At 44.8% G+C, this 27,332-nt stretch overlaps 1 protein-coding gene and 1 long non-coding RNA gene across 5 annotated transcripts in view; one reads left to right on the top strand and one right to left on the bottom strand.

Annotated features, from left to right (window-relative positions):
• Window positions 1–409: 409 nt before the first annotated feature.
• LOC127526186 (uncharacterized) lies at window positions 410–3,677 on the bottom strand. The gene is made up of 3 exons (XR_007933807.1): window positions 3,460–3,677; window positions 1,268–1,403; window positions 410–483 (listed from the first exon to the last, which is right to left on the bottom strand). It is a non-coding gene; the product is annotated as an uncharacterized LOC127526186 (long non-coding RNA).
• A 319-nt stretch (window positions 3,678–3,996) lies between these two features.
• Window positions 3,997–27,332, top strand: part of gramd1a (GRAM domain containing 1A) — a 109,358-nt gene continuing 86,022 nt past the window's right edge. For 3 of the 4 annotated variants that reach the window (XM_051920803.1, XM_028823445.2, XM_051920805.1), the window contains exon 1: window positions 26,086–26,456. In XM_051920803.1, coding sequence (XP_051776763.1) covers window positions 26,116–26,456 — 341 coding nt within the window. In that variant the 5' untranslated portion in view covers window positions 26,086–26,115. Of the gene's footprint in view, window positions 4,245–26,085; window positions 26,457–27,332 lie in introns of those variants that run through there. The other variant, XM_051920804.1, reaches the window with a different exon arrangement.

The following is a 27,332-nucleotide window of genomic DNA, read 5'->3' as shown; positions in this document are numbered from 1 at the left end:
ACCCGGTCTGTCTCAATTGGCATCACATCATGCTGATAAAGTCTGACATCATCATCATCATCATCAAAAAAAGAAGACGTCATAGAGATTCAAGTGCTAAGTAAAGTGAGGCCATCCCAACCACCTGCTTGGCTATGAACGTCTTACATTAAAACAGCAACACCTCAAGTTTAGAATGCATGGCTTTGAGGTGACAAGGGACAAGCCACTCTGCATGACTTGAACACAAGTCTCTGGGGCCGTCTAGTAGCAGCCTAACTGCCATACGGCCGGGTGTTTGATGGACAGCAGGAGGCAGGCTAACCTGCTCTTACCACCCTTTCAAACAGGGGCATCTGACAGTCACATGGCTGGCTTCTCTTCCATCAAATGCAAAGAGCACACAGAAGGCTTCCTATGTGGCTTTTCTCTCAGTGGTCGTGTGTTCTGCTCGAGGTGTTCCTCATTCTGATCTGAGTTCTTTTTTTAAATGACTGTCACCTCCTGCAAAAGAGCAAATGGCTCTCGATTGTTTGCATCTCCTCACTGGCTACTGCGGCATTGGCTGGGAAAAGGTTGAACTGGAAGTGCAAACACACGATTACAGAAAGAAAGGGGGGTCCACATTTTAATGCTGAGAATAAGGGGCTTGCACCTTCAAGCCCCATCACTAAAACTGAGCGGTTCAGTTTGTACAAACACCTGCATAGCTAAAGGTACAGAGAACGCTGCCAGGCCAATAGAGCCAGAGAGGGGCATGCAGACAATGGCACATACCACAGGGAGCAATAAGAGACTGCACTGAGCATATCATGGAAAACGGGAAAAGTGCTGCTTAAGAAGGCAAAGCTGAAAGTTGTTCTAAATATTTTAATAATAAATTACAGAGGGAAATGTATTACTTTTTTACACAACATCTGTAATGCAGAAATGCCACTGATCTACTGATGTCCAAGTGTTAGTTGTGGTTGGCTTATAATACTACAATGTATTATTATTATTATTGTTAAACATCAGCTTTATAAAGCAGTACCCATGAACAGCTAACACCTGTGCTGAAGTCTCAAACTAAAATCGTTGGCTGCAGTGGTGCACGATGAACGGCTTTAGTGTCAGACTAACACTCAGCCACTCTTACCTGCTGGTTAATGAGACGTAAAGACTGAGGATGTGTTTAATTGCTGTGTGCATAATAAGTCGCAGAGCTACGCTTAGGGGGCTCGCTTCCTCTTCTCGATAAGTTTATTTGCATGATTTTATTTACTTTTACTAAGATCATTTAACTCACCTGATACAACTGCAAGCAGAAGCAAAATGGTGTTGCGGAGGTTCACACAAGTTCCTTGTATGACCACCTCAGGCACATGCGACCCATCTGGTATTTCATCAGCGTGTACTGGGCATCAGTTCTCCGTCGGGACGAGCTGTCAAGCGAGTAAGGGAGGAAAATATATAAAACATGCAAGCCAAAGTAACCTCTCATAAAGTAAACCGAGACAGCAAACTAAACGGCATTTGAAGCCGCACACAGCGTTACTCTGCTTTAACAGGGATGAGTCTGAAAATTCGCCAGTGCTTTTCAATAGGACTTTTTATCATTTTGTACTGAGAGTTCTATTTGAGAGGTCCAACTGAAAACTGAACTTGAAGAACAAATGTGCCACATTTCAACAAAATCAACCCACTGGAAGCTGAGGCAGTTCAGGCAAACAGACAGATTGACGCAATTGGTGCCTTTTTGCATAATATGCAAAGGCAAATAAAAATGACTCTCTTAATATTTCTCCAAATAATCAATTTTATGTTTTTTTAATTTGATTTTAATCAAAGTCAAATAGATCCTTGTTTCTCTAAGTGATGGATGACAAGTGAGGCCAAGTCAAGGTGACAGTGACTGAGGTGAAAACTAAACTAGCAGCCTTGTGTTTACTGCCCAGTGCAGTAGAATACACAAAGGAAACTGTGAACAGTTAACACAGTCTGTGGCTTTAATGTCTCCCTGACTGTTGACTTATTCAATCAGCGTTATAGCAGACCACTTCTGAAATTCTTGGACTTTTAACTGGCACAACAGGGGAAAAAAATAAACATGCAAATAAGTTAAATGAAAAGAAAGAAAGGAGGTCTGTGTAAATACCGTAAATGTCAGATGTTTTTCTCAAATCTCTTTTAAAGATAAGGGTGCCAATGTGGTTCTTCAGAACAATGCCATAAGGAAACATTTTTGGTTCCCAAAAGAATAATCCACAAGATGGTCCCGGAAGGAGCCTTTGTTTAGATGCATAACAGGTGTTATAAAAAGTCTTGAATAGATTTGTGAAATACCAGTGGGTTTCTGATTTTATAAGGATGCCTACTGCATAGGCTGAGCATTTCTCACGTACTTTAAGTACAACAGAGAAACTGCAGCCAGCCATTAGGCAGACTGGTCAGAGTGGCAGAGTCCCTGACCCACACATGTTATCTCACCTCCCTCCACTCCAGCTGTGTGAATGTGTGTCTTTATCTGGTGAACTAGCCAGGTACGAGTGAGTGAGTGAGCCTGTGTGGGTGTGGGTGTCATCAGCCGCGGAGTGCCACCGTGTCCCAATGTCCTGGTTTGGCTTCTGCCTTGTGTTGTTGCTGTAAAGAAATGTGCCACTTTATTGGATAGGAGGAGGGCACCTTCACCACAGTCACTGACTGCCACAAGGACTCTTCATCGATACACTTACACGATGATCTCCAGCGAGGGTGGTCTTCATTAATACATTTACACAATGCCTTGTATTACAGTGGGCAGCACCTGCACTCCAGTTTGATCCCCAGCTAGGGTGAATTATTTGCGTTTTTTTCCCCACTTCTCTTTTTGCTTGGCCTTCCTACCATTGCCCAAAGACATGCTCACAGGTGACACTAAACTGTGAATGTGCATTCCCTACAATGGGCTGCAGCCCTGGCCTGGCACGGCACCTGCTTTGAATCCATTGCCAGTGTTAAACCAACTCCTGCACATTTACATACACAAGGTGGTGCGAGAGTGTCACGCAAGGAGACCAGGGTCCAGGCCCAAGGAACTCCCCGTGTGGTCTGTCTCTTTTGTGCATGTGGGTTTCCTCCAGGTACTCTGGTTAACCCCCACAGTCCGAAGATGAGCAGATTAGGGGGATGGCGGTGCTAAATTGGCTCCTGTTGTGTGTCTGTGTGTGTTTATCATGGGTTGGACTGGTGTCCTGTTTAGGGATTGCAGCTGAGGCTTACTGCTGGGATTGGCTCCAGCTTCTCCTGGACTCTGCTCTGGATAAGCAGGTTTAGAAAATGGAGAGAAGTATGAATACATAAAGAGACACACGACAACACTGTGCATACAGCAAATCGGAGAACACTGGCCTTTCAAGTTTAACGGCGAGTATTCAACAACTGATCTACCGGTAGTTATGGCCCAATTATGACTGTTCGAACCCAGCAGGGTGCACGTTCTCTTACTCTAAAGTTACCCACCCGACCGCTTATCCATCCATTCAGCGAGCCTACTTCATCCAGCTTCTGTGTCGGCATCGGTCACACGTACCAAGCTGTTGTTCACGCCCTTCTTCCGATTCTCGTCTTGTATTCTTAATACAAACGAAAGCGCCTGCCAGTCACAAGAAGCGGCGAGCGCGCCAGCCGCCCAGCGAGGCTTCTAGTAGGAAAACCGCTTCGCGGCTTCACGGTTCTGCTCTCTCATTGGCCCGGCTCAAGATAGAGCCCACCCTTTATTAGAGTGCTCTGCAGGGATTGGCTAAAATGAAGGCGCCAGTCCTGATACCCCAACCGCGACTCCCCAACTTGACAGGACGCCGCTACTCGGAGGGGAGTGGACGTGGGGAGGACCGGCGACCAACTCGGAGAAGTGAGCGTGTTTTGAAAACAGCCGCACGTGTTTTCTTTGATGACATACTAGGACTTTCACGTGCTGAAGTGCTCATCCTCCGTGAATGGTTCGAAAGGAATCCACCGAGAGGAAGTTAAGTTTCGCAGCCCATTTGAGACGTTTGGTAGAATTTGAGTAAGCGACTTCAGAAGAAGATGGCGGTAAAATTCTATTAGCAGGACGAAGCTGAAACATTTCGCGAGTAGACTGGAAACGCCGATTCTTTCACCGCAAACCGTAGCAGAAGACAACGAAAAGGGGAAATGCGCTCGGGCGAGAGGGATGGGATCGGCGAGCAGTTTGCGGCGGACGGGTCTTTGAGTGAAAATCTTCGGACACAAACTGCAGAGGAGAGCTGCGATGGATCGGCGAGGTAAGGGGAGGTGGTGACCCGTTAGGCTTGGGTGGTCCTCGAGGTCTGCCTCGCGGCTGCGCGTGTTTGTCCCAACTGAATTCACTTTCAAGTTGACTCTACCTGTGTTGGTCAAACGAGTGTTTCTTACTTTTTTTAGTCCGTCCAGACGTTACGAGCGGCTTTTGTAAAATTGGCTCTGGGGTGCAGCAGGCGTTCTTGTGTGCTGCGCTGAGGCGAATTCATCTTCTTGTTTGAGCTGTGGAGTTTGCACCTATGAATGCTCTGGTTGTTTGTGTATGTGTGCATTTATTTGACCAATTCGTAGTAGGCTTTTTAAGAGAATTGATGACTTGGGTAGTGGGGGTCTCGGTTACAATATAATACAATTTATTTTTGTGTAGCTCAAAATCACACAAAGGGTGCCACAGTGGGCTTTAAAATTCCCTGCCTTTTGACAGCCCCCCAGCCTTGACTCTGTAAGAAGACAAAGGAATAAAAAAAAAAACCCTTTTAGGGTTAAAAAAAAATATGGAAGAAACCTTGGGAAAGGCAGGTGAGCGAGCGAGACCCCTTACCAGGTAGGTGGGGCGTGCAGTTCTTTCTAATCCTTTACTTGCTGCCCTCCACACGTGCCAGCCTTCCTCCAACTCCTCCACAACTCTAACCACCTTTTTAATACTCTTAACCCTCAGGCAAAATTAATGTTCAGCTTGCCAGAAAAAAAAAAATCAATCCAAATATCACATTCCGTGTAGATGGATAGTACTTTATTTGTCCCCTGGGGGAAATGCCGATTTTTACAGAAGTGCAATAAATGAAGAAATAAACATTAATCCATTATTTCAAACAACAAATCTCCTCTTAAATACACCCTAGAATGACAAAAAAGAAAGGAGCATTGTGGCTTTGCTAAAAATAAAAAGAGCAGTCAGAGTTTCCATCTTAACCTAAGTGGCTGGATGGCATTGAATGCACAGGAGAAATCAAAAAACGTCATGGTCACCGCGCTGTGATTGCTAGGATAGGCCCCGGCCTCCCCAGATAAGCGCCAGTTAAGAAGTACACAAGTGAAAACGACACTGAAGTAGCTGCTCCCCTTTAGTTATCGGTGTTATTAGCTCCAGTGTTTCCGTTTCTTATCACTAATTGTCAATATTCAGGTACAGTTAAGATAGCAAAATCAACAGAAAAGGAGAATTTATTTTGAAAAAGGTCAAATAAGGTTAAGCATTTTCAGAAATGCACATGTTTGAGTGTCGTCGACCTTTAAATGTTACACTGGCACACTTTCCAGAATGTAAAATCAGAGAAGGGGCAAGAAGGGCAGTTAAATACCCCAGTTAGAAGTAAGTGACTCGCTGATATGTGAAACTGGTGGGGGGGAAAAAACCGCAAGCAGTTCCCAGCTCAGAAATCCAGAACCCCTGTATTATGGTGGGCCTTGCAGGACAATGCGATTGAACGGTTTCACCTCACAGCGTGTCCGGCCTCAGAAAGCCTGCCAGCGTGACGGCTGAGTAAGTCTCGTGTGGGGTCTGCTGATGTCGCTGGTTTTTCAGTGTGCAGTATGCACTCTCTTCATAGTTGGTCTATGGAGGATGTCTTGATTTAATTGAAGTGCTGACTAATTGTTTTGAAACTATCTGGTCATCTTTCTCATTAGTCTGAAGAACTGACCAGGTTTTGTGTGAATTCAACGCTTTTAAAATTGGAAAGTTTAATTTAAAGCAGGCAGAAACAGCGGTCAAACTGCTGCTCAGATCATCACAAATTTGGCCTTTACATGTAAAGCTTTGAGAGAAAGGCTTTTATGAATTTTTCAGTCCAACTTTTAAAGTACAGTATTTCAAAGACGATATTGTGGCACTGCATCTTGTGTATTGCTATTATTTTAGTAAATTCACACTCTACACTGTGTTCATGTTGTAGATATGCAGAATGGCCTGCACTGACCACATCAGATGTGTGGGGTTTTTAAAGATCTTAATTTATTTTATATTGTTTCATTTTACAAGGGCCATGGGGGTCAGTTGCGGACTTTTAGCTCCATAACAAACCGTTAATTGGGAAACAAAGCACTGTTGGTCTTTAACCGAATGCGTCTTTGAGACTAGCGTGGAGATTTTACTTTTCAGACAATATTTGCCATTTTGATCTCTTGGTATTGCTTTGTGAAAAAAATCTTTAAAGCAGTCAGTTAGTAGTGGACAGACGTGACAAAAATGATTCATTTTTCACTACTCTGCCTGATTTCGCATTGGGACAGTTCAAGTCTTCTGTCCCATAAACCGCATGTCTTTTTCAGTGCAGTAAGAAGCCCACTTTCGTCCAAGGAGAACCTACAGACTCGGCCATGGCCTGGCTCTTAATTGTGTGGAAACTACTTGGAGTGTCACTTCATCGACCTGCTATGTCCCCAACGCTTCTTAGAAATTAAAAACAATGTGACTAATGAAACCGAGTGTAAAATCAAAGGCAGGGACCTGCAGCACCAGTTTCTGAGGTTGGTGTTTGAGGATTTCTGAGGGGCGCAAGGGGAATTTGCTTTACTTTGTGAACTTTTTGGGTTGTTTTCCACCAGCAATGGAAGCTTTTCTAAAGAGCCTCTTGATGATGAGCGCACACATGAGTGCATTCAACCATGAGTGAGCCCTACATCTCCTGTTTGTTAAAACATTTGTTTGAATTTCCCCTTGGGATTAATAAAGTTGATTTAATCTAAAACAATAAGACTGAAGCAAGGGTGTGAGAGAAAACTGGAAAAGAATGACATTTAAGAAAAACGAGTGGACTCTTTTTAAACAAGTCACATCTTCCGCCAGCAAAACATCAATGGGGTTTCTTAGCATCTGCAAAAAATAAACCAATCTGCACTGTGCCAATAAAACGTGTGGCTCTGTTATTCTGTGGTCTCTCGTGACCCTGAACTAGAGCAGGTTTGAGAATTGTATTCTGTTATTAAATGTTATGTCCCATCTTCAAGGATGTCCTCCACATGGTTAATGATACCTTTTATTTATGTAGCGCCTTTCCCATGCTAAGCTGCTAATGCTGACCACAAATTTGGGATATCCTTGAGCGGTGCTCTTAAATCCAGCAGCTGTGACCTCCCCAGATGTGCAAGGTGGGCTTGTGTCCATCTGTGTGGCTGAAGCTTCTTCATTTTAAGCAGAAAGCTCCTTAGTGCCAAGGCTGCAGGGGTGAATGGGTGAATGTGGCCCATCTAGAAACCTATTGTGGTACCCGTGGTGATTCAGGCGGGTGATGCAGGGCTGGGACCTCAGGACAGTGGGCTGTGCTCCGGTGACTGAGACATCACACTCCTTCACCCCCTTGGGTACTGAAATGGAGAGAGAGTCCTCTGACTGGAGGAGCGATGCTGACCCTCATCTTTGAGGTACAGATGTTTAAGATGCCGTGGGAGTTTGCCAGTCCTGTTTTCTGGATCTAGGAGAAGTTTAGTGCTCTGTGTCGTGTTGTAGCAGCTACTCCATGCTACGTGACTATGGGGTCTCGGGGCTGCGGCTGTTCGTACCATTGAGTCTGTTTATTTGTAGAGTGAGAGTTGGGTGTTGGGTTGAGTCTGTTCAATATGGGCAACGGCCATCCAAGGTTGTCTGCTGTTCGCGATTTTCATGGATGTGATATCAAAACGCAGCTGTGGTTTCAGGGAGACCGCTCTTGGACGTTAAGGATTGCTTCTCTTTGTTGTCGTCTTGGTGTCCTCAGTCCGGGATCTCCAGTGGTCACTCGAGTGGTTCACAGCTCAGACTGTGCACATGTACCTAGCTGTTGGCATAATTCATTGCTTTCAACTGTTTAATCGTGCTAATTGTTTTTTTTATAAATGTGATTTTAATTTTTTAACATCACTTTAAACCGCTTAATTTAAATTTAAATGATTTAATCAAGAAAATCACCAGCCCTGTTTAGGCCATGTCAGTTCCTGCTGAAAATGTGTAGCAGATATGGGCTGTATTGGGCGGCCGCAGACATCCCAAATTGTTACTTCGTCTGCCACTTTACATCCTTACTGTTGGCACACTGTGTTGGTACCGTAATCCATCGTGACTTTCACTGCAGAGATGTGACAAAGAGTCGCACCAAGTGAAGTTAGTGTCCCGCTTACAGGCCATTCCTGTTTAAACATTCAAACACAGGTCCCCTTTGAGTAGGATGCTCTATGGCTGCACCTCATTTAGTACCACAGATGCAGGTCCTTCACATCCTTTCTGGGCGTTTTGACTGAATGTTATTTTTTTGTTTTTGCTGCTCAAACTTCTCAATTTTGTGTGTGTGTGTATGTGTGTGTGATTGAAACAAAGAGGAAAAAGTGAGCGCCGGAATGAGAATCCTGCACTGCTGGGCTCACTGTCTGCGAGAGGGTAAGGACCCCTGAATAAGCAGAACTGCTGCTTCTGTAAATTGGGAGGCGCCAGCTGAGGTGGACTGGCCCTCTTGTTGCAGTGCATGGCAGGGGTTCAAGACACTTCAGGGTCTGTGTCTGTCACCTGCATTGTTAGGCTTTTGAGTGTTCTCTAAGAACTGGGATGAAGGAGGTCTGGTCAGCCCAGCTCAACATATTCACGAAAAGCAGAACAAAAATGGTGTAGAAATTAAGATGACTTTCAAGTGAGACGGTCTTTTGTTTATTGGCGTGCCCTGTGATTGGCTGGCATCCTGTCTGTGGCCCTGATGCTGGGTTTACTTCCCCATTAAGTGGCCCTCCTAAGATGCCCTTCTGACCTCCGTCTTGGGAGGCTTTTGAAAACGAAGCTGTTGCTCCAAGTCTTGTTGTTTTAGCTGCTGATGCCAAGTGTGTTTTGTATGGTACAGTGCAGGTTGAATATGGAGCCTTGTAGAGCTGATGCTAAATTCTAAGGAGGATGTTTACAGTTGCTTCACCCACCTCACTCTTGCCTGACAGGACCAGCAGCTGATTGTAAATGTCTGTCAAATGACGGAAGTGGGCAGATAAATGGCAGATTTGTGCAACATTCCAGTCTCTGGTGAAAAAAGTAAAAAGAGCAGGCCTTTCAGAATGTGCCAGTCTGGTCTTGACTGCCTTACCTGTTGAGACACGATGTGCCGCCTTCTGTTATGAACGCAGGATTGTTGTCTTGGCTATTCTGGGCCACACCCATCTGGTAAGTCATCCTGATTTTATTAATTTTTACTTCTTCTTTTTCCATAACGTGGGCTTTCTGCATTTTAATTGATTGTCAGGCAGGAGAGTCATGGAGGTGATCTGAGATTTACTGTTTCTAAGTGAATTGGCAGTGCAAGGGGGCAGCAGATCTACAGGGGCTGAGAGTTCAGGTTTCATAGAAGGCCAGATGGCGACTTCCCCCGCAGGCTGGCAGATTGCAGGACGAAGGCCCATAAGAGTGTAGGCAAGTTGGGGCTCAGCAGCGCCGTGGCACCATTGTCCACCATAGAGCACGATTGACTTTGTAGTGGACTGGGTTTACATGGCCCAGTGTGTGTCCAGGTTCATTTAGCTAGCAAAAGGAGGAGGGAAAATGGAAGTAGAGGAGGCTGACCCCTTGGCTGTTAGGTGTGTCCTTCCGCAGTGCTTGTTATGTGATGTCACTTCCATTTATTGTCGTTCAGGATCCACTCGGACTTACTGAGTATACACTATTAGGGTTACATCTCGCCTGAAGAAGGGGCCTGAGTTGCCTCGAAAGCTTGCATATTGTAATCTTTTTAGTTAGCCAATAAAAGGTGTCATTTTGCTTGGCTTTTCTTTACATTCATAATGGCTAACACGGTACAACACCCTAGTACTACTGAGTATACACTACATATATGGAAAGGGATTGGATTTGACCAGTGCTGGGGTGAAGCCGTTCAAGCTTTACATATTAACTTGTTTTATTGTAAGTTATTACCAAATACGTCATACAAAGGTAACACTGGGGTGGCCTGTGCCACTTGAGCTCTCAACTGAAGCTCCAAGTGTGCAGCTCTTTAATGTCTAGGACAGTCACTTTGCAAAAATCCATCCACCTATCCCTTCATTTTATTTTCAGTCTTTTCAGTTGCAAGGGGCTGGGGAGCGTTGGGCACAAGGGCGTGAGCCAGCCCTCTGAGAGATGACCGCTGAACATGGCGCACACTCGCCCAGTTTAGCCACTGTGCAGTACAGCTCAAACTTCTTAGAGAGATGGCAGGAATGCACTTGGGCCTGTGGGGAACATGAGCCGGCAACACAGATAGTCAATGTGCCGGAATTGTGAACCCGGACCTCTAGAGCTGTGAGGCCGTAGCACCTCCATCCTGTGCTCTCCCAGTCATTAACTAGATTTTTAGATGTGGTCTTATGTGGAGGACACTGATGTCTTGAGTGCCAGCTTGCTTATTGCGTTTAGTTTCTGACAAAAATCGTCCTTTTGGAACAGAAAATAAACTCAAACGATGGTTATACGATGGAACCACGCATGTGCTGACCTTTAATTTTTAAGGGGTGACCTAAGGCCAACTAGCCTGACTGCCCCAGGCTACAGCAGTGATCCTGTTTATGAGAGTTGATGTTCTTATTACCCAGATTGCTAAGGCCCATCCCATGATGTTAATGGCTAAGGTTCCAGACAGAAATGAACATGGATACGGGTTCAAATCCCACCACAGTCTGCGGGCAAATACAAGTCTCTTCACACACCCATGCTGCCCATTTGTAAAATGGACAATATGAGCAGTGAGTTGGCGTGCTACATGAAAAGAAGGCAATGAAATTGGCAGATTGAGCTGTGCTTAATAAGACTCGGTTGTCTCATTGGCGGACATTTGGGCCGCTTTGGTGTCACTCTTCACCTTGTCTTATCTGTCATGAGCCTCCGCAGACAGCTTTTCTATTTTGTAATAAATGGCCCTCTGCTAACACAGTAGAAAGAATGCTGGCTGCTGGTTGCTCTGTCTTCAGAGCAGCTAGAGAATGCATGGCACTTGGCATCCGAATAGCCCAGGCACCATGAAGTAATTCTCCTTTCACTGGGTTCATTTTGGGAAATGGTGGCACCCTGCCAGGACCCATCACAGCTGATATTGTCCTTTTTTGTTTTTGAAACGTCGTATTTATCACTGTGCCATGCTAACTCTGCAGACCCTTGCTATCAGGACTGAATAATAATTGGCTGATATTTATTTTTCCATCCATTCACAGAATGAGTCCATCTCTTCAAATTCAAGGTCTTGGAGGGCTAAGGCCTGGCTTGACCAGGCACACACCTACACTTGTTCATGACAAGCGGGTTTAGAGTCGATAGTTGACCTGACATACAAGTGTTTGGAATGTTGGGAAGATAGTTACTTGGTGAAAGTCCACACGGAGACTGGGAGAGCATAGAAATTCAACCCTGATTGGAGCCCATTGTACTGGAGCTGTAAATCGGCAGCATTGACTACAGCACTGTGCCACCATGAAATAATATTTAATTGGGTGATGTCAGGTTAGGTTCACTGATGACTCCCAGTTGTCCTGTTTAATAAGAGACACAGGTGTGTGTGTGTATGTATGTATCTGCAGGTGGACCCTTCTTAGGGCTGACATGCCATTTGTTGTTGGTTTGTGCCTGCTGCCCAGCAGAGGTTCTGCTCTCTCAACTTCTGGATGGTTTAAATGGGATTACAGATGAATGGATGTGTCATAGGAAGTTGACTCCATCTACACTTATTGTGAGGACTGCAGCCCACCTATGAAACATGACTGGATCCCTAGAAGTGGGTTTGTGACCTGCAGAGAGAACCCCCTAACTGTAAATCTGCATGACCACCCCGGCCTAGGGGAGCAGTTGGACTAACAGGACTTTCACTGGGTGAACATTGTCCCGGTGTGTGCTCTTTTGGCATTTATTGGGCATTTTTACCATATGCAGATACATTGGGGTCTTCTCTCAAAGCCTGAGTACATCCCCCTAATCCAGCAACTGGGCCACTGGAGATTTCCAGTTAAAAGCTACTGAGGCTCTGCTGTCTAATGGGGAAACGTATATAAGTAAAGAAAAGTACTGGGTGTCTGTGCCATTGGTGGCTGTTCAGGTGGGGGGGGGGCACAGTGATTCTGTAGCCACACTAATTGGTAGAACAAGCTCTGACCTGGGAAGTGAATCCAAGGGCTGATATAGAGTGCTAAAACTGAGGTGGGGCTTGTGATGGCCGACTGCAGAGTTCTTAGAAAGATGAGGACGTGTCTCTAGCAGGGAAGACATGAGTAGAGCTGCTGGAGGAGGTGAAGAAACTGGACACCCAGAGGGAACACCGTATAGGAAAGTAGTGGAGACGGACGCAAGCAGGACTTGCATCTCCAGGGCGAGCTCCACCGTTGGCCTGGAGTTGAACACCAGTGATGCACACATCCCCTAAATGGATAGATTGGTTATTGGGGTACTTGGATGCTGAAATGACACTTTTGTAAATCACGATCCTAAATCAACAGCACTGAGTGACTGGCTTACAAGTGGCTTTCTAATAATACAGAAAGAGGCTTTGTTTTGGGAACTACCACTGAATGAGGGATACTAGAGGACAGAAGAGACGACAAAGAACCACTGTGAGATTTCAGGACAAACCAAACTGGATATAAAAAGAGACAGAAGGGTATGGCAGCCAATTCTTATTTCTGATTGATTTATTTGGCATTTGAACTTCTTCTGGTCATTTCTTATTGCTGCTCTTGCTGTAAATATTGCAATGTGCAAACCGCGTCAGTGCCTATTGACACACTCCGTGTCCCACGTTTACCTCCAAATTTATAGTTGACGAGTATTGCAGTTGATATTATAATTCACTTTTAATTGATAACACTACAGTGATGTACAGATTTTGTGTTGCCAACTGTATATATTGTATTGTGTGTCAATATAGTTCAGTAGAACCTCCCATTTATTACTGAACCACTTTAAAATTGTTAAGGTGAAAATGTTAAAAGCTGGATTAGTTGAAAATTTTAAAATTCAATGTATAAAATTTTCTTATTTTGTAAAATAAAGGTACAGTACACTTAGTAAAAATATTTCTCAATGTTTTTGTAATATAGTAAATACAGCAAATTACTGATTTCAAATCATTCTGTAATAAAATAACATAAATGTTCCTTTTTGTTTTAAAAAAGAAAGTACAGTAATCCCTCCTCCATCGCGGGGGTTGCGTTCCAGAGCCACCCGCGAAATAAGAAAATCCGCGAAGTAGAAACCATATGTTTATATGGTTATTTTTATATTGTCATGCTTGGGTCACAGATTTGCGCAGAAACACAGGAGGTTGTAGAGAGACAGGAACGTTATTCAAACACTGCAAACAAACATTTGTCTCTTTTTCAAAAGTTTAAACTGTGCTCCATGACAAGACAGAGATGACAGTTCTGTCTCACAATTAAAAGAATGCAAATATATCTTCCTTTTCAAAGGAGTGCAAAGCAAGCAGTCAAAAAAAAAAAATCAATAGGGCTTTTTGGCTTTTAAGTATGCGAAGCACCGCCGGTACAAAGCTGTTGAAGGCAGCAGCTCACACCCCTTCTGTCAGGAGCAGGAAGAGAGAGAGAGAGAGAGCCACAGAAAAACAAAGTCAAAAATCAATACGTGCCCTTTGAGCTTTTAAGTATGCGAAGCACTGTGCAGCATGTCGCTTCAGGAAGCAGCTGCACACAGCCCCCCTGCTCACACCCCCCTACGTCAGCGCAAGAGAGAGAGAGAGAGAGAGAGAGAGAAAGTAAGTTGGGTAGCTTCTCAGCCATCTGCCAATAGCGTCCCTTGTATGAAATCAACTGGGCAAACCAACTGAGGAAGCATGTACCAGAAATTAAAAGACCCATTGTCCGCAGAAACCCGCGAAGCAGCGAAAAATCCGCGATATATATTTAAATATGCTTACATATAAAATCCGCGATGGAGTGAAGCCGCGAAAGGCGAAGCGCGATATAGCGAGGGATCACTGTATTACATTTAGAAAACCTGCCATCACTGCCACTCCCTTATTAAAAAATACAAAATGTTGGGGGGGGGGGAGTCAAAAACGGGAATGTACAGTTTAATTACTAAATCTAGAACAGACCCCCATATACTGTAAATGCAGATTTGTTAAAACAAGGCAGAAACTGATTTAAATATAAATGTAAACCAACAATATCTGGCCATTAATTAACTGGTGAAGTATGGCCAGCTGACAACGGAGAAAGTCCAGTGCAGTCCCAGTTCTGGAGACCTCGGCCAACTGGCTGCCTGTCTGCTCCTGGGTCTCCTGTAGTGGAGTCTGTGCTGGCCATCCAATCTGATGAGAGAATCTTTCCATCCGATGATTCCAACGCCCCTTTATCTGGGATGTCTTTCCCATACAGCAGAGCAGCGCGCCACGTGCCACATCCAGATACTGAGAAGAGAAATGGAATAGGGGAGGCTCAGTAGCAGTCTATTGTATTACTTCTCTTTCTGTACAAATGATTAACAAAGAGTAATTCAGTGTGCACAGGTAGTCGGCAACTCTAGTCCGGGTATGCCGAACTAATGTAAGTCTTCAGCCCGAGACTGAAGGAACATCTCTTACATTCATAGGAATTCCATAGCTTTTGATTAAGAAATGTCTGTGTATGTAAAAATGAAAGCCAAACACTTTCTTAAGTGAGATTAATGTAAAATTAAAATCAGTTAAACACCACCTGATAGTTGTGCTGTACACGTGTGTTAAAGTATTAAGTGTAACCATATATAGCAAGTTCATGAAATGGTGGCATTCTGCTACATGCTGCTGCCCTCGTCATTTCTATAAGGTGCTACAATACATTAGAACAATCTGGAAGAGAACAGGCCATTCAACCCAACAAAGCTCGCCAGTCCTCTCCACTTAATTCTTCTAAGTCAAGTTTTGAGGGTCCCTAAAGTCCTCCTGTCCACCACACTACTCAGTCTCTTGTTATTCAAGGGTCTATCGTTCTTTGTGTAAAGAAAAGCTTCCTAATGTTTGTGCGAAATTTCCCCTCAAGTTTCTAACTGCGTCCCCATGTTCTTGATGAAATCATTTTAAAGTCACCATCTCGATCCGCTGGACTAATTCCCTTCATCATTTTCAACACTTCAATCATGTCACCTCTTAATCTTCTTTTGCTTAAACTGTAAAGGCTCCGCTCTTTTCATCTTTCCTCACAATTCCTCCCCTGTAGCCCTCAGTCAGCCTAGTTGCTCTTCTGTGGAGCTTCTCTAGTGCTGCTATGTCCTTTTTGTAGCTTGGAGACCAAAACTGCACCCAGGACTCCAGATGAGGCCTCACCCGTGTGTTATAAAGCTTGAGCAGAACCTTCTGTGACTTGTACTCCACACATCAAGGCGCTATATAACCTGACAGTCTTTGTTAGCCTTCTTAATGTCTTCTGAACACTGTCTGGAAGTCGATAGCTTAAGAGTCCACTATGACTCCTAAATCCTTCTCATAAGGTGGACTCTCGATTTTCTGACCTCCCATTGTGTATTCAAACCTCACATTTTTACTTCCTATGTGTAACTCTTTACATTTACTGATATTTCATCTGCCCAAGCCTGTCTGCTGTCCAAGTCCTTCTGTGATGATATAATGGATTCCAAATTATCTGCCAATCCACCTATCTTGGTATCATCTGCAAACTTAACCAGCTTGTTCTTTATATTCCTATGTAAATCATTTATTTATATTAAAAATAGCAGCAGCCCCAGCACTGACCCCTACTGGACACCACTCTTAACATCGGCCAATTCTGAAGAGGTTCCTCACATCATCACCCTGTGCTTCCTGTGTCTGAGCCAATTCTGTACCCATCTACACACCACACCCTGAACTGCCGCCACTTTTAGTTTGATGCCCACCCTCTTGTGTGGCACCTCATTAAATGCTTTCTGAAAGTCCAGATCAATATGTGCTTTGCTTTGATCGTATCCTTTTGTTGCTTCCTCATAGATTAGTTAATTTTCCTGTGATGCATGTTAAGCTTACTGGCCCCTAGTTGCTTAGATCTGTCCTGTCACCCTTTTTATATAATGGGATAATATTTTCCAGTCCTTGGGAATCTCCCCAGTGCTCAGTGACTTCCTAAAAATATGTCAAGGGTTTGTTTCTGTACTCGCTAACCTCCTTATGAACTCGAGTGTAAATATGATTTGGTCCAGGTGATTTGTTTAATTTCAGCCTTTTTAATATGAGCAGCTCTTCTCCCTCTATAATTTCCAAATCGATCAGTACCTCCTTAGTAGTCCTTGTTACGCCTGGGTGGTTATCCACTTGCTCACCTGTGAAGACCTCAGAAAAATAAAAGATACAGACCATGAAATAGTGGGCGTTCTAAACTTGTAATTCCCCTTTACTATTCCTGATGCACTTGACCTCCTCCTTGATGGTTCTTTTACTACTAAAATACTGAAAGAATCTCTTAGGGTCGTCTTTCGCCTTATCTGCTATATTCCTCTCTGACTGTCTTTTAGCCTCCCTGATATCCTTCTTAACGGTGGCTCATGTTCTCATACGCTCTACGATTCACTTTGCAGTCAGTCTTATATGCCTTATTCGTCTTCGTTTTCTTTGCAGCTTCTTTATTTAACTCTTCTTTAACCCACTGTGGAGTTTTTAAATTTCCTATTAATTCCAAATTTAGGTATGTACCTGTCCTGCATTACATGTCAAACATTTTTAAACCTGTTCCACTCATCCTCGACTGACTTATCCCAGTGTATCCTCCTTAGACTTTGCCACATCTGCTCAAAATTTGCCCTACCAAAGTTCAACTTAACAATTTTAGTCTTTGCTTCTCCACTCTCACAAAACACTCAGAATTGTATGATATTATAGTCACCTGACCCTAGTGGTCCAATCACACCCTCATTTCTGTCGTGATTATTACAGAATACTAAATCCAGACAGCCTTCACCCCGTGTTGGCGCTTTAACATGTGTAATAAGGCGCTATATAAGCGCCTGACCTGGCACAGAAGAACACAGAGGCACGTATAAAATCAATGGACTTTTTATTTTCTTCTCCCATGGGCGCACGTCTTCCCTGTGACCCACAGGTAATACACAGTCCCACAAAACACAAGTCCACAACAACAACAGCACTCTTTCTCCTCTCCCACCACTCCTCCACAAGCTTAGTCCTCCTTCCTCCCGACTCTGGCTCCCCTCAGTGGTGGTGGCTGGCCTTTTTTATACCCCACCCGGAAGCATTCCAGGTGCTTGATCATCTGGACCTAATTGCATTTCCAGGTGGGGCTGAGGAATTGACCAGCCGGGCTGCCAAGTCCATGCAGCTCCCCCTGGCGGCCATCCGAGCCCCCAACCAGGCTGTGGAGGACTCCATCTCCCATGGAGCCATGTGCCGGGTTGGGGAATCATTGGCTGCCAGGGAGGCTGCCCCCAAGCATCCCGGGGGAGGTATTGAACAGTCCATGGCTGCTCCCCCGGAACAGATGCAGCAGAGGCGTCCCTGCCGGGCATGGAACCCGGCTGTCCTTTACACATGCTGTGTTAATTAACAGTCACTGATTACTTCTGAAAACTCGTGCTCTTGTATTCCTCCATCTGCAAGGTTATCCCAGTTAATATTCGGATAATTGAAGCCCCCCATGAGTATAATATCTCCCTGTAAACTTGCATTTTTAACATTATTGTAAAGATGTGTGTTGAAATTATTGTCTGCATTGGGTGGTCTCTAACACACTCCTAAAATAAGACCTCTTTCCCTAATGCTTTCCAGGTGAAGCCACATGTCCTCACTAAGACGGACTAATCGTCCAACTGAAGAGGACTTACATTTAAATTCTGTTTGACATAAACCACAACCCCACCTCCTTTTCTGTTGACTATCCTTCCTAATAAATGTGTATCCCTCTGTGTTACACTCATCCCTATCCTCCATGATCTGTCATCTTGCAAACTTGCTGCTTCTCCCATCAGCCCCAGGTGGCCCTTGTGACTCTCAGTCCTTGAGTCGTTGTGTCTGAGGAGAGTTTGATGTTGGTAAGCATTTCCTCCTCAATATATTGAACTGTTTGTGTTCAGACCTGTTTCCGTAATTGTAGTCCACCACAAATCAGCTGTGGTTGCAGGAGGTGCTAATTTGTTTGTTTCAAATTCATGTAAAATTCTGTCAGACATTTTTAATAAAGTAAAAGCAATGCAACTTTGGAAACCTTTCTGGAGGGCAGAGCACGGCCTGAGTCTTATCCTGGGTGTTTTGTTGCACATCATTTTAAGCAGAGCAATGATTAATGGAATCTGATTTTACTTTTGGCACCCTGCTGGTTACAGACATGCGTTCTGGCTCGGTGTGCTAATGATTGTCCGTGTCGAGGACTTGAGGCTGCTTGCTTACCTTTCAATGCCACCCTAGACCATCTGGTTGAGTTTTAGATGGCTGTGTACATTTTAACAGCTTACACAGTGCAGTATGTATGATTTTTTTTTTTTTTTTTTTTTTTTTTGATCACATTAACATTATTGAAAACCAAAATAATACCACATTACGGACAATTCTCTTTATTTTGGTATGAAACCATGTGTAAGGTGGCTTAGGTCCAGTATTACTGCTGCTACTTTTATGGGCTGAACTCTTAAAAAGCAGGGTCGCTTGTAATTAGTCATATGATGCGAGTGTTTGTGCTTAGGAAATGTCCGTCTCTCTGATCACGCGATGTGTAAGACCCTTTCTCTGACAGTGGGCAAGTACAGAATGGAAGGCAGCAATCTTCACTTCACAATTGGCATATTGCTGTTCCTGTAATCGTAATCACAGTTAAAATGCAATCCATTGTGCACCCCTAATGTTTGACATAATTATTTCATCACTTTCAGAGGAGGAAGGAGCTGAAGGTGTAGCGATCGCCATCTTAGGGTGGGACACGAGTTCACTGGATGGTCTGCAGCCGCCTGGGTAGACGTGATGTGATGGCACATCTTTTAGCTCCTTATCTGCAACACTCCTCACAATGTCCCCAATTAGTATATTGGTCGTTACACATTGATAGCTCCTTATGACACCCTACAATTAAACTTGTTTTTAAAATGGATATGTTGGTAGATTTCTTGACTGAGATCTCATGAAGATCAGTGGACAGTTGTAGCTGCCCTGGGTCTCTAGTTAGAAGGTTTTCAAACGTTGGCAGCTTGGTTACTCTCGTCTTCTGTCCTTAAGCCTAGGTGTAGAACGTCACGTTTATTTGTATCATTTCCTTGAGTTGTGAGGCATGGTTTTGTGTTCGAAATATTTGGCATGCAGAAATACAGGAATTATGGACCGTGTAAGGCACGTAAATAATATAACGGGGCCAAAAAGAAAACCGCCCTTTAAAACCTGATTTATGGAAAACGAAAGGGGATCGCATGAGGAGCAGGCTGAAGCCAGATGGCTAGATAATCGCTCACCTGCCAGTCTCATTCCGTAAACTAACAACCCCTTCAGTATTCAGATGAGTTCAGGTGCAGTGGGGGGCACAGATTCAAAAGTCCACCAATGCTGATGGTGCTTCTTCAAGAATGTTTGTTTGATTTGTCAAGCATAACGCGTAATCTGAAATTCTGTTCAGCATTTCTGTTCTCAATAACGACATCATACAAAGTGCAAGTGAAGGGAGACAGCGGCCCATAGGGTAGCACCTGAAAAGCAGATTGAGGGGCACAAATACACCTGCCAGACCTTCGCTGCTTGCCACTTTGGTAGAAGTAAAATGACGCCCAAGTCGATTCTGTGAGTGACTTGGCTGCAGCACGGACACTGTGGCTGTGCTCTGACCAGGCCGGGCCTTGTGCATGACTGAAAATCATGGCGGGGTCAACACATGGGATGTGGTCGGTGTTTTCACAATGGGCAATACGTTTCCTGTTAAGTAGGAAGTGCAAGACTTTATTCATCTTTTGAAAATGAACTTCCTCCCTTTCTCATTGAGTCACCTCAACACGCTTACTCAAGACTATCTCAAGCGGAGATTATAAAGGGCATCAGTGCTTTCATTTCTCCTCATTCCTTTGTGCTGAGGTACGTGAGTAAAGTTTACTTACCTTTACAGCCACATTCATGTCTCTGGTGAGCATGGGGGGTCATGAGGTCACTGGACAGGGGTGTGTGGCGCTCCCCATATCTGCAAAAGGACGAAGGTCCAAGTCTTTAGAGTCCTGGTGCTCTCAGTTTGTGAGACATGGACGCCATCCAGTGACCTGAGATGAAGACTGGACTCCTTCAGGTGTGTCTCTTCAGAGAGTCCTGGGGGGCCGCTGGTTTGACTTTGTGTTGCTCATGGAGTCCTGAATGAGGCAGATGACCTGCATTGTGAGGGAGTGTCAGTTACTGCACTATGGCCATGTGGGTGATCTGCCTCACAGGACCCTCATTGTTGAGGACTTGAGTGGCTGGACCAGGCCAAGGGAATGCCCACATGACACCTGGCTGCGGCAGATAGAGGGTCATTCTCTGAGGGTGGGTCTGGACCGCATGTCTGCCTGGGGGGTGGCCAACCAGGATCCCGAGCTGTTTTGTTGTGTGGTGGGTGCAGCGATGCGCTGTACCACTGCAGGCTCCCCAACCGGACCTGACCCGATTCCTTTGTGGTGAAAACAAACAAAGATAACTAAATGAACTTGTGCAGTGACAGAGGAGAAATGTCACCAAGGTAGGGGAATGAAGAAGTAAAGGTGGCAGCAAGGACCCCATTAAAACTCCAGGCTTTAAGAAGCGATTGTTTAGACAGAAGCTCCAAGTCCAGATGTGAGGAGAATGGATGTGAGAAGGTCAATAGAAGTAAGTAAGCCTGCAGTAGCCATCTTTGAGACGCACATTTATGAACACCTTCTGATGTGCTGTACTGTATACTTGAAGGGCCTGCACTTGGTGGCATGAGCTCCTTGATATGTACTTTGGGGGGTTTTCATTCAAGAAACCAAATCAGCCAGCTTGGAGGGCCCAGTAAGGGGTCTGATTGGCACAAAAGGCCCAGGAGGGCTCTAGACTGTACAGGCGTATTGCTGGTGGTATAAAGGAGCCCCAGTCTCTTCTCTTGACACTTCTGCTGAGTGATTTTGTTGTGCAGCATTGGTCATAATGTCACTCAGTTTGGTCATCATTGTCTCTGTCACTGCTACCTTCACTGGGTCCAGAGAGCACATGCCATAAATGAGCCTGCACTGTTGGCTTGTTGATTCAATGGGCCTCTCCTAAAGTTCTGCTACTGGCCTAGCATACCACCACATAGGAAATGACACTGGCCAGACATTAAGAATGTCACTCCCCATTATTAAGGAACAAACGCAGTCTCCTAAGGAAAAAGAGCCTGCTGTGCCCCTTCTTCTATAGTCCCCCTGTGTTATGAGACCAGTCCAACATGTCCTTGATGTGAACCCCCAAGTACTTCTAGCAATGCTCCATCTCCACATCCACTCTCTGAACAGTAACGTGGTGCAGAAGCTGTTTGGTGTGGTGAAAGTCCATAACCAGTTCCTTGTTCTGCTGATCTCCGTGCTGACCATTCTTTCTACATCAAGAAATAAAGTTCTGCCCCTGAGCCTTCTGGTTCTTACCCACCTTGTCAGTACACCCTAGGGGTGTGCGATATTTTGGGGGGGGGGGGGGGGGGAATCTTGATATTTTCTGGGACTTTGACGATAACGATAATTCCAAGATAATGTAATGTATTATTTGAAATTATATTGAATTTATATTTTTGTTATCTATAGCTTTACTTATCAGGTCTTTTTGTATTTTTAAACGTCATAATAAATAAGAGATCAATTTAACCTAAACTGCATTTTACAGAGGAACCCCAAATTACTCACCAATCGCAATATGAAGCCTATGCCCAAAACAAGGTAGCCTCTTCCAGTTATTAATCCGTAGTGCACTGACGACGTTAGCCCCGCTGTCTGTTGTCATGCAAACCATGCGGTCTTCTTGCAGTGACCATGATGCCAGGGCATCTTTCAGACCTTGCGCAATGATGTCGCCTGTGTGATCTTGTGGGAAGTAGGATGTTTGCAGACAGAAGCTTTGCAGTTGCCAGTTTTCGTCAATGAAATGCACCGTCGGGGAGAGGTATGGCTCGGATGTTCGGCTTGACCATAAGTCCGTCGTTGTGGCAAAATGTGAAACCTTTTGCAGTTTATGCATCAAAGTTTGGCGACACAAATCATACAACTTAGGCAGAGCTGTTTGACTGCAATATTTTCGGCCAGGCAGTGTGTACCTTGGGTCTAAAGTATTCAAAAGTTGTTTAAAACCATCTCTCTCATCCACTTGAATTGGCACCATATCTTTTGTGATGTAATTGGTGACGGCGTTTGTTATGTCATGCCATCTGTTGCTTTTCTTGTCGTAAGGCACTTTTTTGACCGGTAAAGTTTGCTAAGTGTGTTTTTGTGCTTGTACCTTGGTTACTTTAGATTTATGCTGGACAGTTGACTCCTTAAGCTTTTCGTATTCTTCGTATTCAGTGCAGTGGTTGGTTCACAAATGGTGAAACAAGTTAGTTGTCGAGCTGTCTTTAACAGCAACTGATTTACCACATAGTTTGCAGATTGCCGTCATTTGAGTAACATCAGTCTTTTCAAAACCAAACCACTGCCACGCGAGTGAGAATGAACCATGTCTGGCAATTAACTCTGACGACATAGATGGCGAGGCTGTTTTATCATCTGGCGCTGTTTGCTCACTCATTTTGAGGCAGGGAGCGACGCTAACTTGAGGCTTGCTGGACATGCACACCTACACAACTCTCTTTGTGCACGCGCAGTGGTCTATACAGTTGCATTAGTGAATGAACTCTGCGTTTTTTTTTTGCCAAGCGAGTTACATACTCGATAATTTAATCTCGCACATCGTTAAAACAGCAATTAAGATATAATCGTAAATGATGTACTGTATATCGCACTCGCCTAGTACACCCCAGTAGTGCAGAATCCTCTGAGAATTTCAGCACATGCCGAGACCTGCTCTTACATGTATAGGTTTAGGTGTACAAGGTAAAGACAATGGCGGTCAGGCCTGTTGCTCTCACAGTCCTTGATTCTCATAGGCTGCTGTCTGCTGGACAGACTGACTGTTCTGAAGGACACCATAGGCTTGCCCGCTTGCTTACCCCTTAACAGACATGGCTGGATGGTATTGAAGGTACTGGAGAAATCAAAAGCCGCTTTGTCAAAGTAGGAGTTAGCCTTGAGGAGCAGCTAGACAACGGAGTCTGATGGGCAAACTGCAGTGGGTCAGGTGGTCTGTCACAAGAGGTCTCCTGTGGTGCAGGAGCTGCCAGTCTCTGTGATGTGGGATGGAGGCGGGTTGAGCAGCAGTCCATTCTACTACAAATAAGTTAATTTGTTAGCACCTGCCAGAGAATCGTAACAATTCTTCATTGTTAAGAAAACAGTTAAAAAGCTGATGTAGCTGTTTACGACTAAAAGGAGCCATGAAGGTGGGAATCTTAATGACAAGGAAGCACAAAACTGCAGATTGATCACAAATTGGCTTCTAAATAAGGAAGATCGTTGGAACAACAAGTAGCAGCCCCTGCGCTCCCCTGGGACTGAACTTAAAGACCCCTGCTCTTCTTGTTCTGGGGGGCCAGAAGGAATTCACAAGGATTTGAGAAACTAAAGTTCCTCCATCACTACGCCATAGTGCCAGCTTCCTTTTGACTTGCTTTTAATCAAGCAGTTCAGGTAAAGTTCACTCTTTTAATGACGGGCGTGCGTTTAAAGCTCTAAATTCAATGACTTATTCATTTTAGCCCGTGTCTTTGTAGAAAGTTGCCTTCCAAAATAGCCTTCATGTTCTTTGTGTTTAGAAAAAGTCAAACTGCCAGCAATGATGACTTTAGTTGCGTAACATGCTCTGTGTGTGTGTGTGTGTGTGTGTGTGTGTGTGTGCCAGCATAGACTTTCCTAATAAAGCCATGAGCAGAGTGTTTCTTCCAAATCTTCTTGATTATCTCATTGTGAAACTTTTCCTTCCCAGAGATTTCATGTGAAGTGGTGTGCAAGTATAAGCTCAATAAGATGAGGGACGCTGTGAAACGTGAATGCCAAGCGGGCCGCGCTGTCTGACCAGTACCGGTGGCCTCTCCAGTATCTGCCTTTGTGTCCTCGACCCCCAGGACAGACTGCCACTAGGCCCTGAATCAAAAGGACTGCCTTGTGGTCTGCGCAGACGTGACAAACAAAGAGACCGGTGAAGGGTTGTGATCTTCTCCAAATTCAGTTTGTTCGTACTGAAAGTCCCAACTCTGTCCAAAGGCTGCACATTGCTGGTCTGCTGCCTTTCACTACTTACTACAGGAAGCCTCCAAGTTGTTTAGCTCCGCTATTGATGTGTAGTCATGGCGTACTGCTCAGGAAATGCCATAAAGAATGAATCCCACATAAGACACCACCGTTTGGAAAATGACGCAGGTGTAAAACCCAAAACATTGTTACATACATGGACTTAGACTGGGGTGCCGCAGAGGGCTGAGGCCGATCCCAGCAGCATCAGGTGTAAGGCAGGAAACAGCCCTGGATGGTGAAAGACAGGGCACAGTCCTCTGTCAGGAGCTGCCATCCAGCCTCCCCACATGGTCTTTGGGGATGTGGGATGAACACGGTGTCCAAGGAAAGCCGTGCAGCACGGGGAGAACAAGCAGAGCGCACGGCTAGGAGCGCCACTAACCTCTGTGCCCACGTGCCCTGATATTGTAAAGTGTGTGTGTGTGCTGTTGTGTCATTGTACAGTCGCACATCAAGTGTTTAGCTTGGGGTGGATATTATTTTATTATAATGTATGAATGTCATGTTACTTAGTTTGCCATTTCTCGTATGAGGTTTCATCTGTCGGCGCCCACTAAAACAATGTGCAAATTGTAAACAAATGAATCTCCTTATTTGCTTTCCTAGATGTCATTTGCACATTGTTTTGGATAAAAGTGCCAAGTGCAGGAGGACAGCAGTGTGTGTGTGTGTGTGTGTTTCCAGTATGTGAGCACTGGGGGCTCACACCGTGCGTTTACAGTTGAGCGCCACACTTCCTGCTGGATGGAGTAGGTGGCATCGGGTCCGCTCCGCTGTATTATGATGCCTTGATATGGAGGGAGGTCTGCAATTTGAATTGTCGAACGTTTGTGTTTTTTGGTTTCGTATCGTCGCATAGAGGTAGGCGAGTGTCTTTTTTCTTTATCTGGTGTTGCCTTTCATCCCAATCCTCCAGGGTGCGGCCAGTTGGTCCAACAAGTTTGGTTTATTCACACTTGGATTAAAAAACAACAACAAAAACCTGACGTTTATTAACCGTTTGCTCCAGTTGTTATTTTAGGAGGCCTGCTTTGGCCTTTTATAAAGATGACACCAGCCAATCTGCCAAGTAATCTGACCATTTCAGTACCAGCACTACTCCTTCCTCTCGGATTTCCTGAGCTAATATGGCTACAGTGATAAACGCCTGCTCTTTCTCTAAACATTCAAGAAATACGACTGAAATGTTTTACTAAAACGTAACCCTTTTGTCCCCTGCAGGGCTGACTTTGGTGATCCAGCATCCGTTTTGCCTTTCAGTTGTTTGAAACACCAGGACCCAGTCCTATGCAGAGTGCTTTTTGGACTGAACTTTCTAGAATCCTCTTCTGACCATCATGATGGAAGGACAGTTACCTTCATGACCGCTCTCCTCCTGAAGTGGGCCTGGGAGATCGGACTCCTTTTGCTTTCATGGAATGGCCTGGCTTTGTGTGGGTGTGACGTGTCTTACGAGTGGTCTTCTGTAACAAGTGCAAGAGCCTCGTCTATTGGATTTGGGATTTTTACACTTTGAGCGATCAGAGACTCTGTGTTTGAATAACGTTACCGGAGTAGAGGTTCACCCTAATGGACAAACTGATCACCTCCTCTTCTTTGTGAAAGTAAGAGGAAGTGATTTGCATCAGATAAACGACATGGCTAAGCCTCTCTCCATTCCTTCCTTGACGGTTCTTCCTCCTGCCTCAGATAGTGAAGCCTGGTCACGTTCATCAACTCCCACCTTCAAGAAACGTCGCAAACCAAAACTCGTGGAGCGGGGTGCAAGCGCAGGCAATGAGATGGAGCACGCTGTACCCCAGGCTGCTGGCGTCCTCCGGCCCCCTACCATTGAGATCACGCCATCCAGTGATGAAGACATGCAGCGGTGGTCCAACTGCTCAACTCCCAGCGCCTCGCCACGACGCAAGCGTTTCCTTTTGAAGAAGTGGCTCCGGCGGGGGTACAGGGACCATGCCACGGAGAGTGACAGCTGCAGGTTGGTGCAGTGTGCCAGTTAATTATTATACGTGTGTGTGTGTGTCTGTGCGTGCGCATTACCTTGGGTTATTTATGGAACTTACAGCTGTTCAGGAAAAAACAGAAACATCTTAATAGAAAAGATCCTTTCACTGATTGTCGATTCCCTAAAACAAAACGGGGTCAAAGCTGAAATGTTTTCAGGCTATTATGCAACTGATGGGTGGAAGACAGTTTGGCAACATTAGACAGATGTGACATTTTTAAAGCGCCAGCTACCATTAGCTCTGATTACAGCCTTTTAGGATGCTGTGGACATGAAGGAGCATTCTTAAAAGCCACAGTCCCAGTCTGAGGAGAGGACAGCGGGGCTAGTAAGGGGCTCCATGGCAGTTTCAGATATTTAACGGCTTTCACTTGTGCTTTTGTCTCAGTTGAGATGAGAAGTAGCTTTTTCTTGGATTAGATTGGAAATCTTTTGAATTTCTAGAACCTCCATCATTTCACCCTTGTAATAAATGTTCTTATGAGGTGGTATGAAGCCTGAGCCTGTCCTGGCAATGCTGAACCTAAGGCATGAACTAAGCCTGAATGGGACACACACACACACACACCAGCTGAGATTCCTCAATTATTGTACATTTTGGGATGAGGGACAAGACCAGAGTGAATATGCAAACTACACAGTGACTGGAGCGGTGTGGTGGCAGCAGCTCTACCTGCTATGCCACTGTGCCATCTGCAGTGTGATCCTTCTGAGATTTATTTTAGAGAGTCCTGAAGCATCAATAAAAAATAAAGCGACACTCAACTTGAGATAAAAAGCCCCCCGAATAACTGAACTTCTCACCCCAAGGGGTCAAATTGGACCAAGCCAAAGTCTGTCGTCCATGTC

The sequence above is a fragment of the Erpetoichthys calabaricus genome, chromosome 17 (assembly GCF_900747795.2).
Source record: "Erpetoichthys calabaricus chromosome 17, fErpCal1.3, whole genome shotgun sequence".
Taxonomy (NCBI): domain Eukaryota; kingdom Metazoa; phylum Chordata; class Cladistia; order Polypteriformes; family Polypteridae; genus Erpetoichthys; species Erpetoichthys calabaricus.
This window is presented reverse-complemented; position numbering and strand designations above follow the sequence as displayed.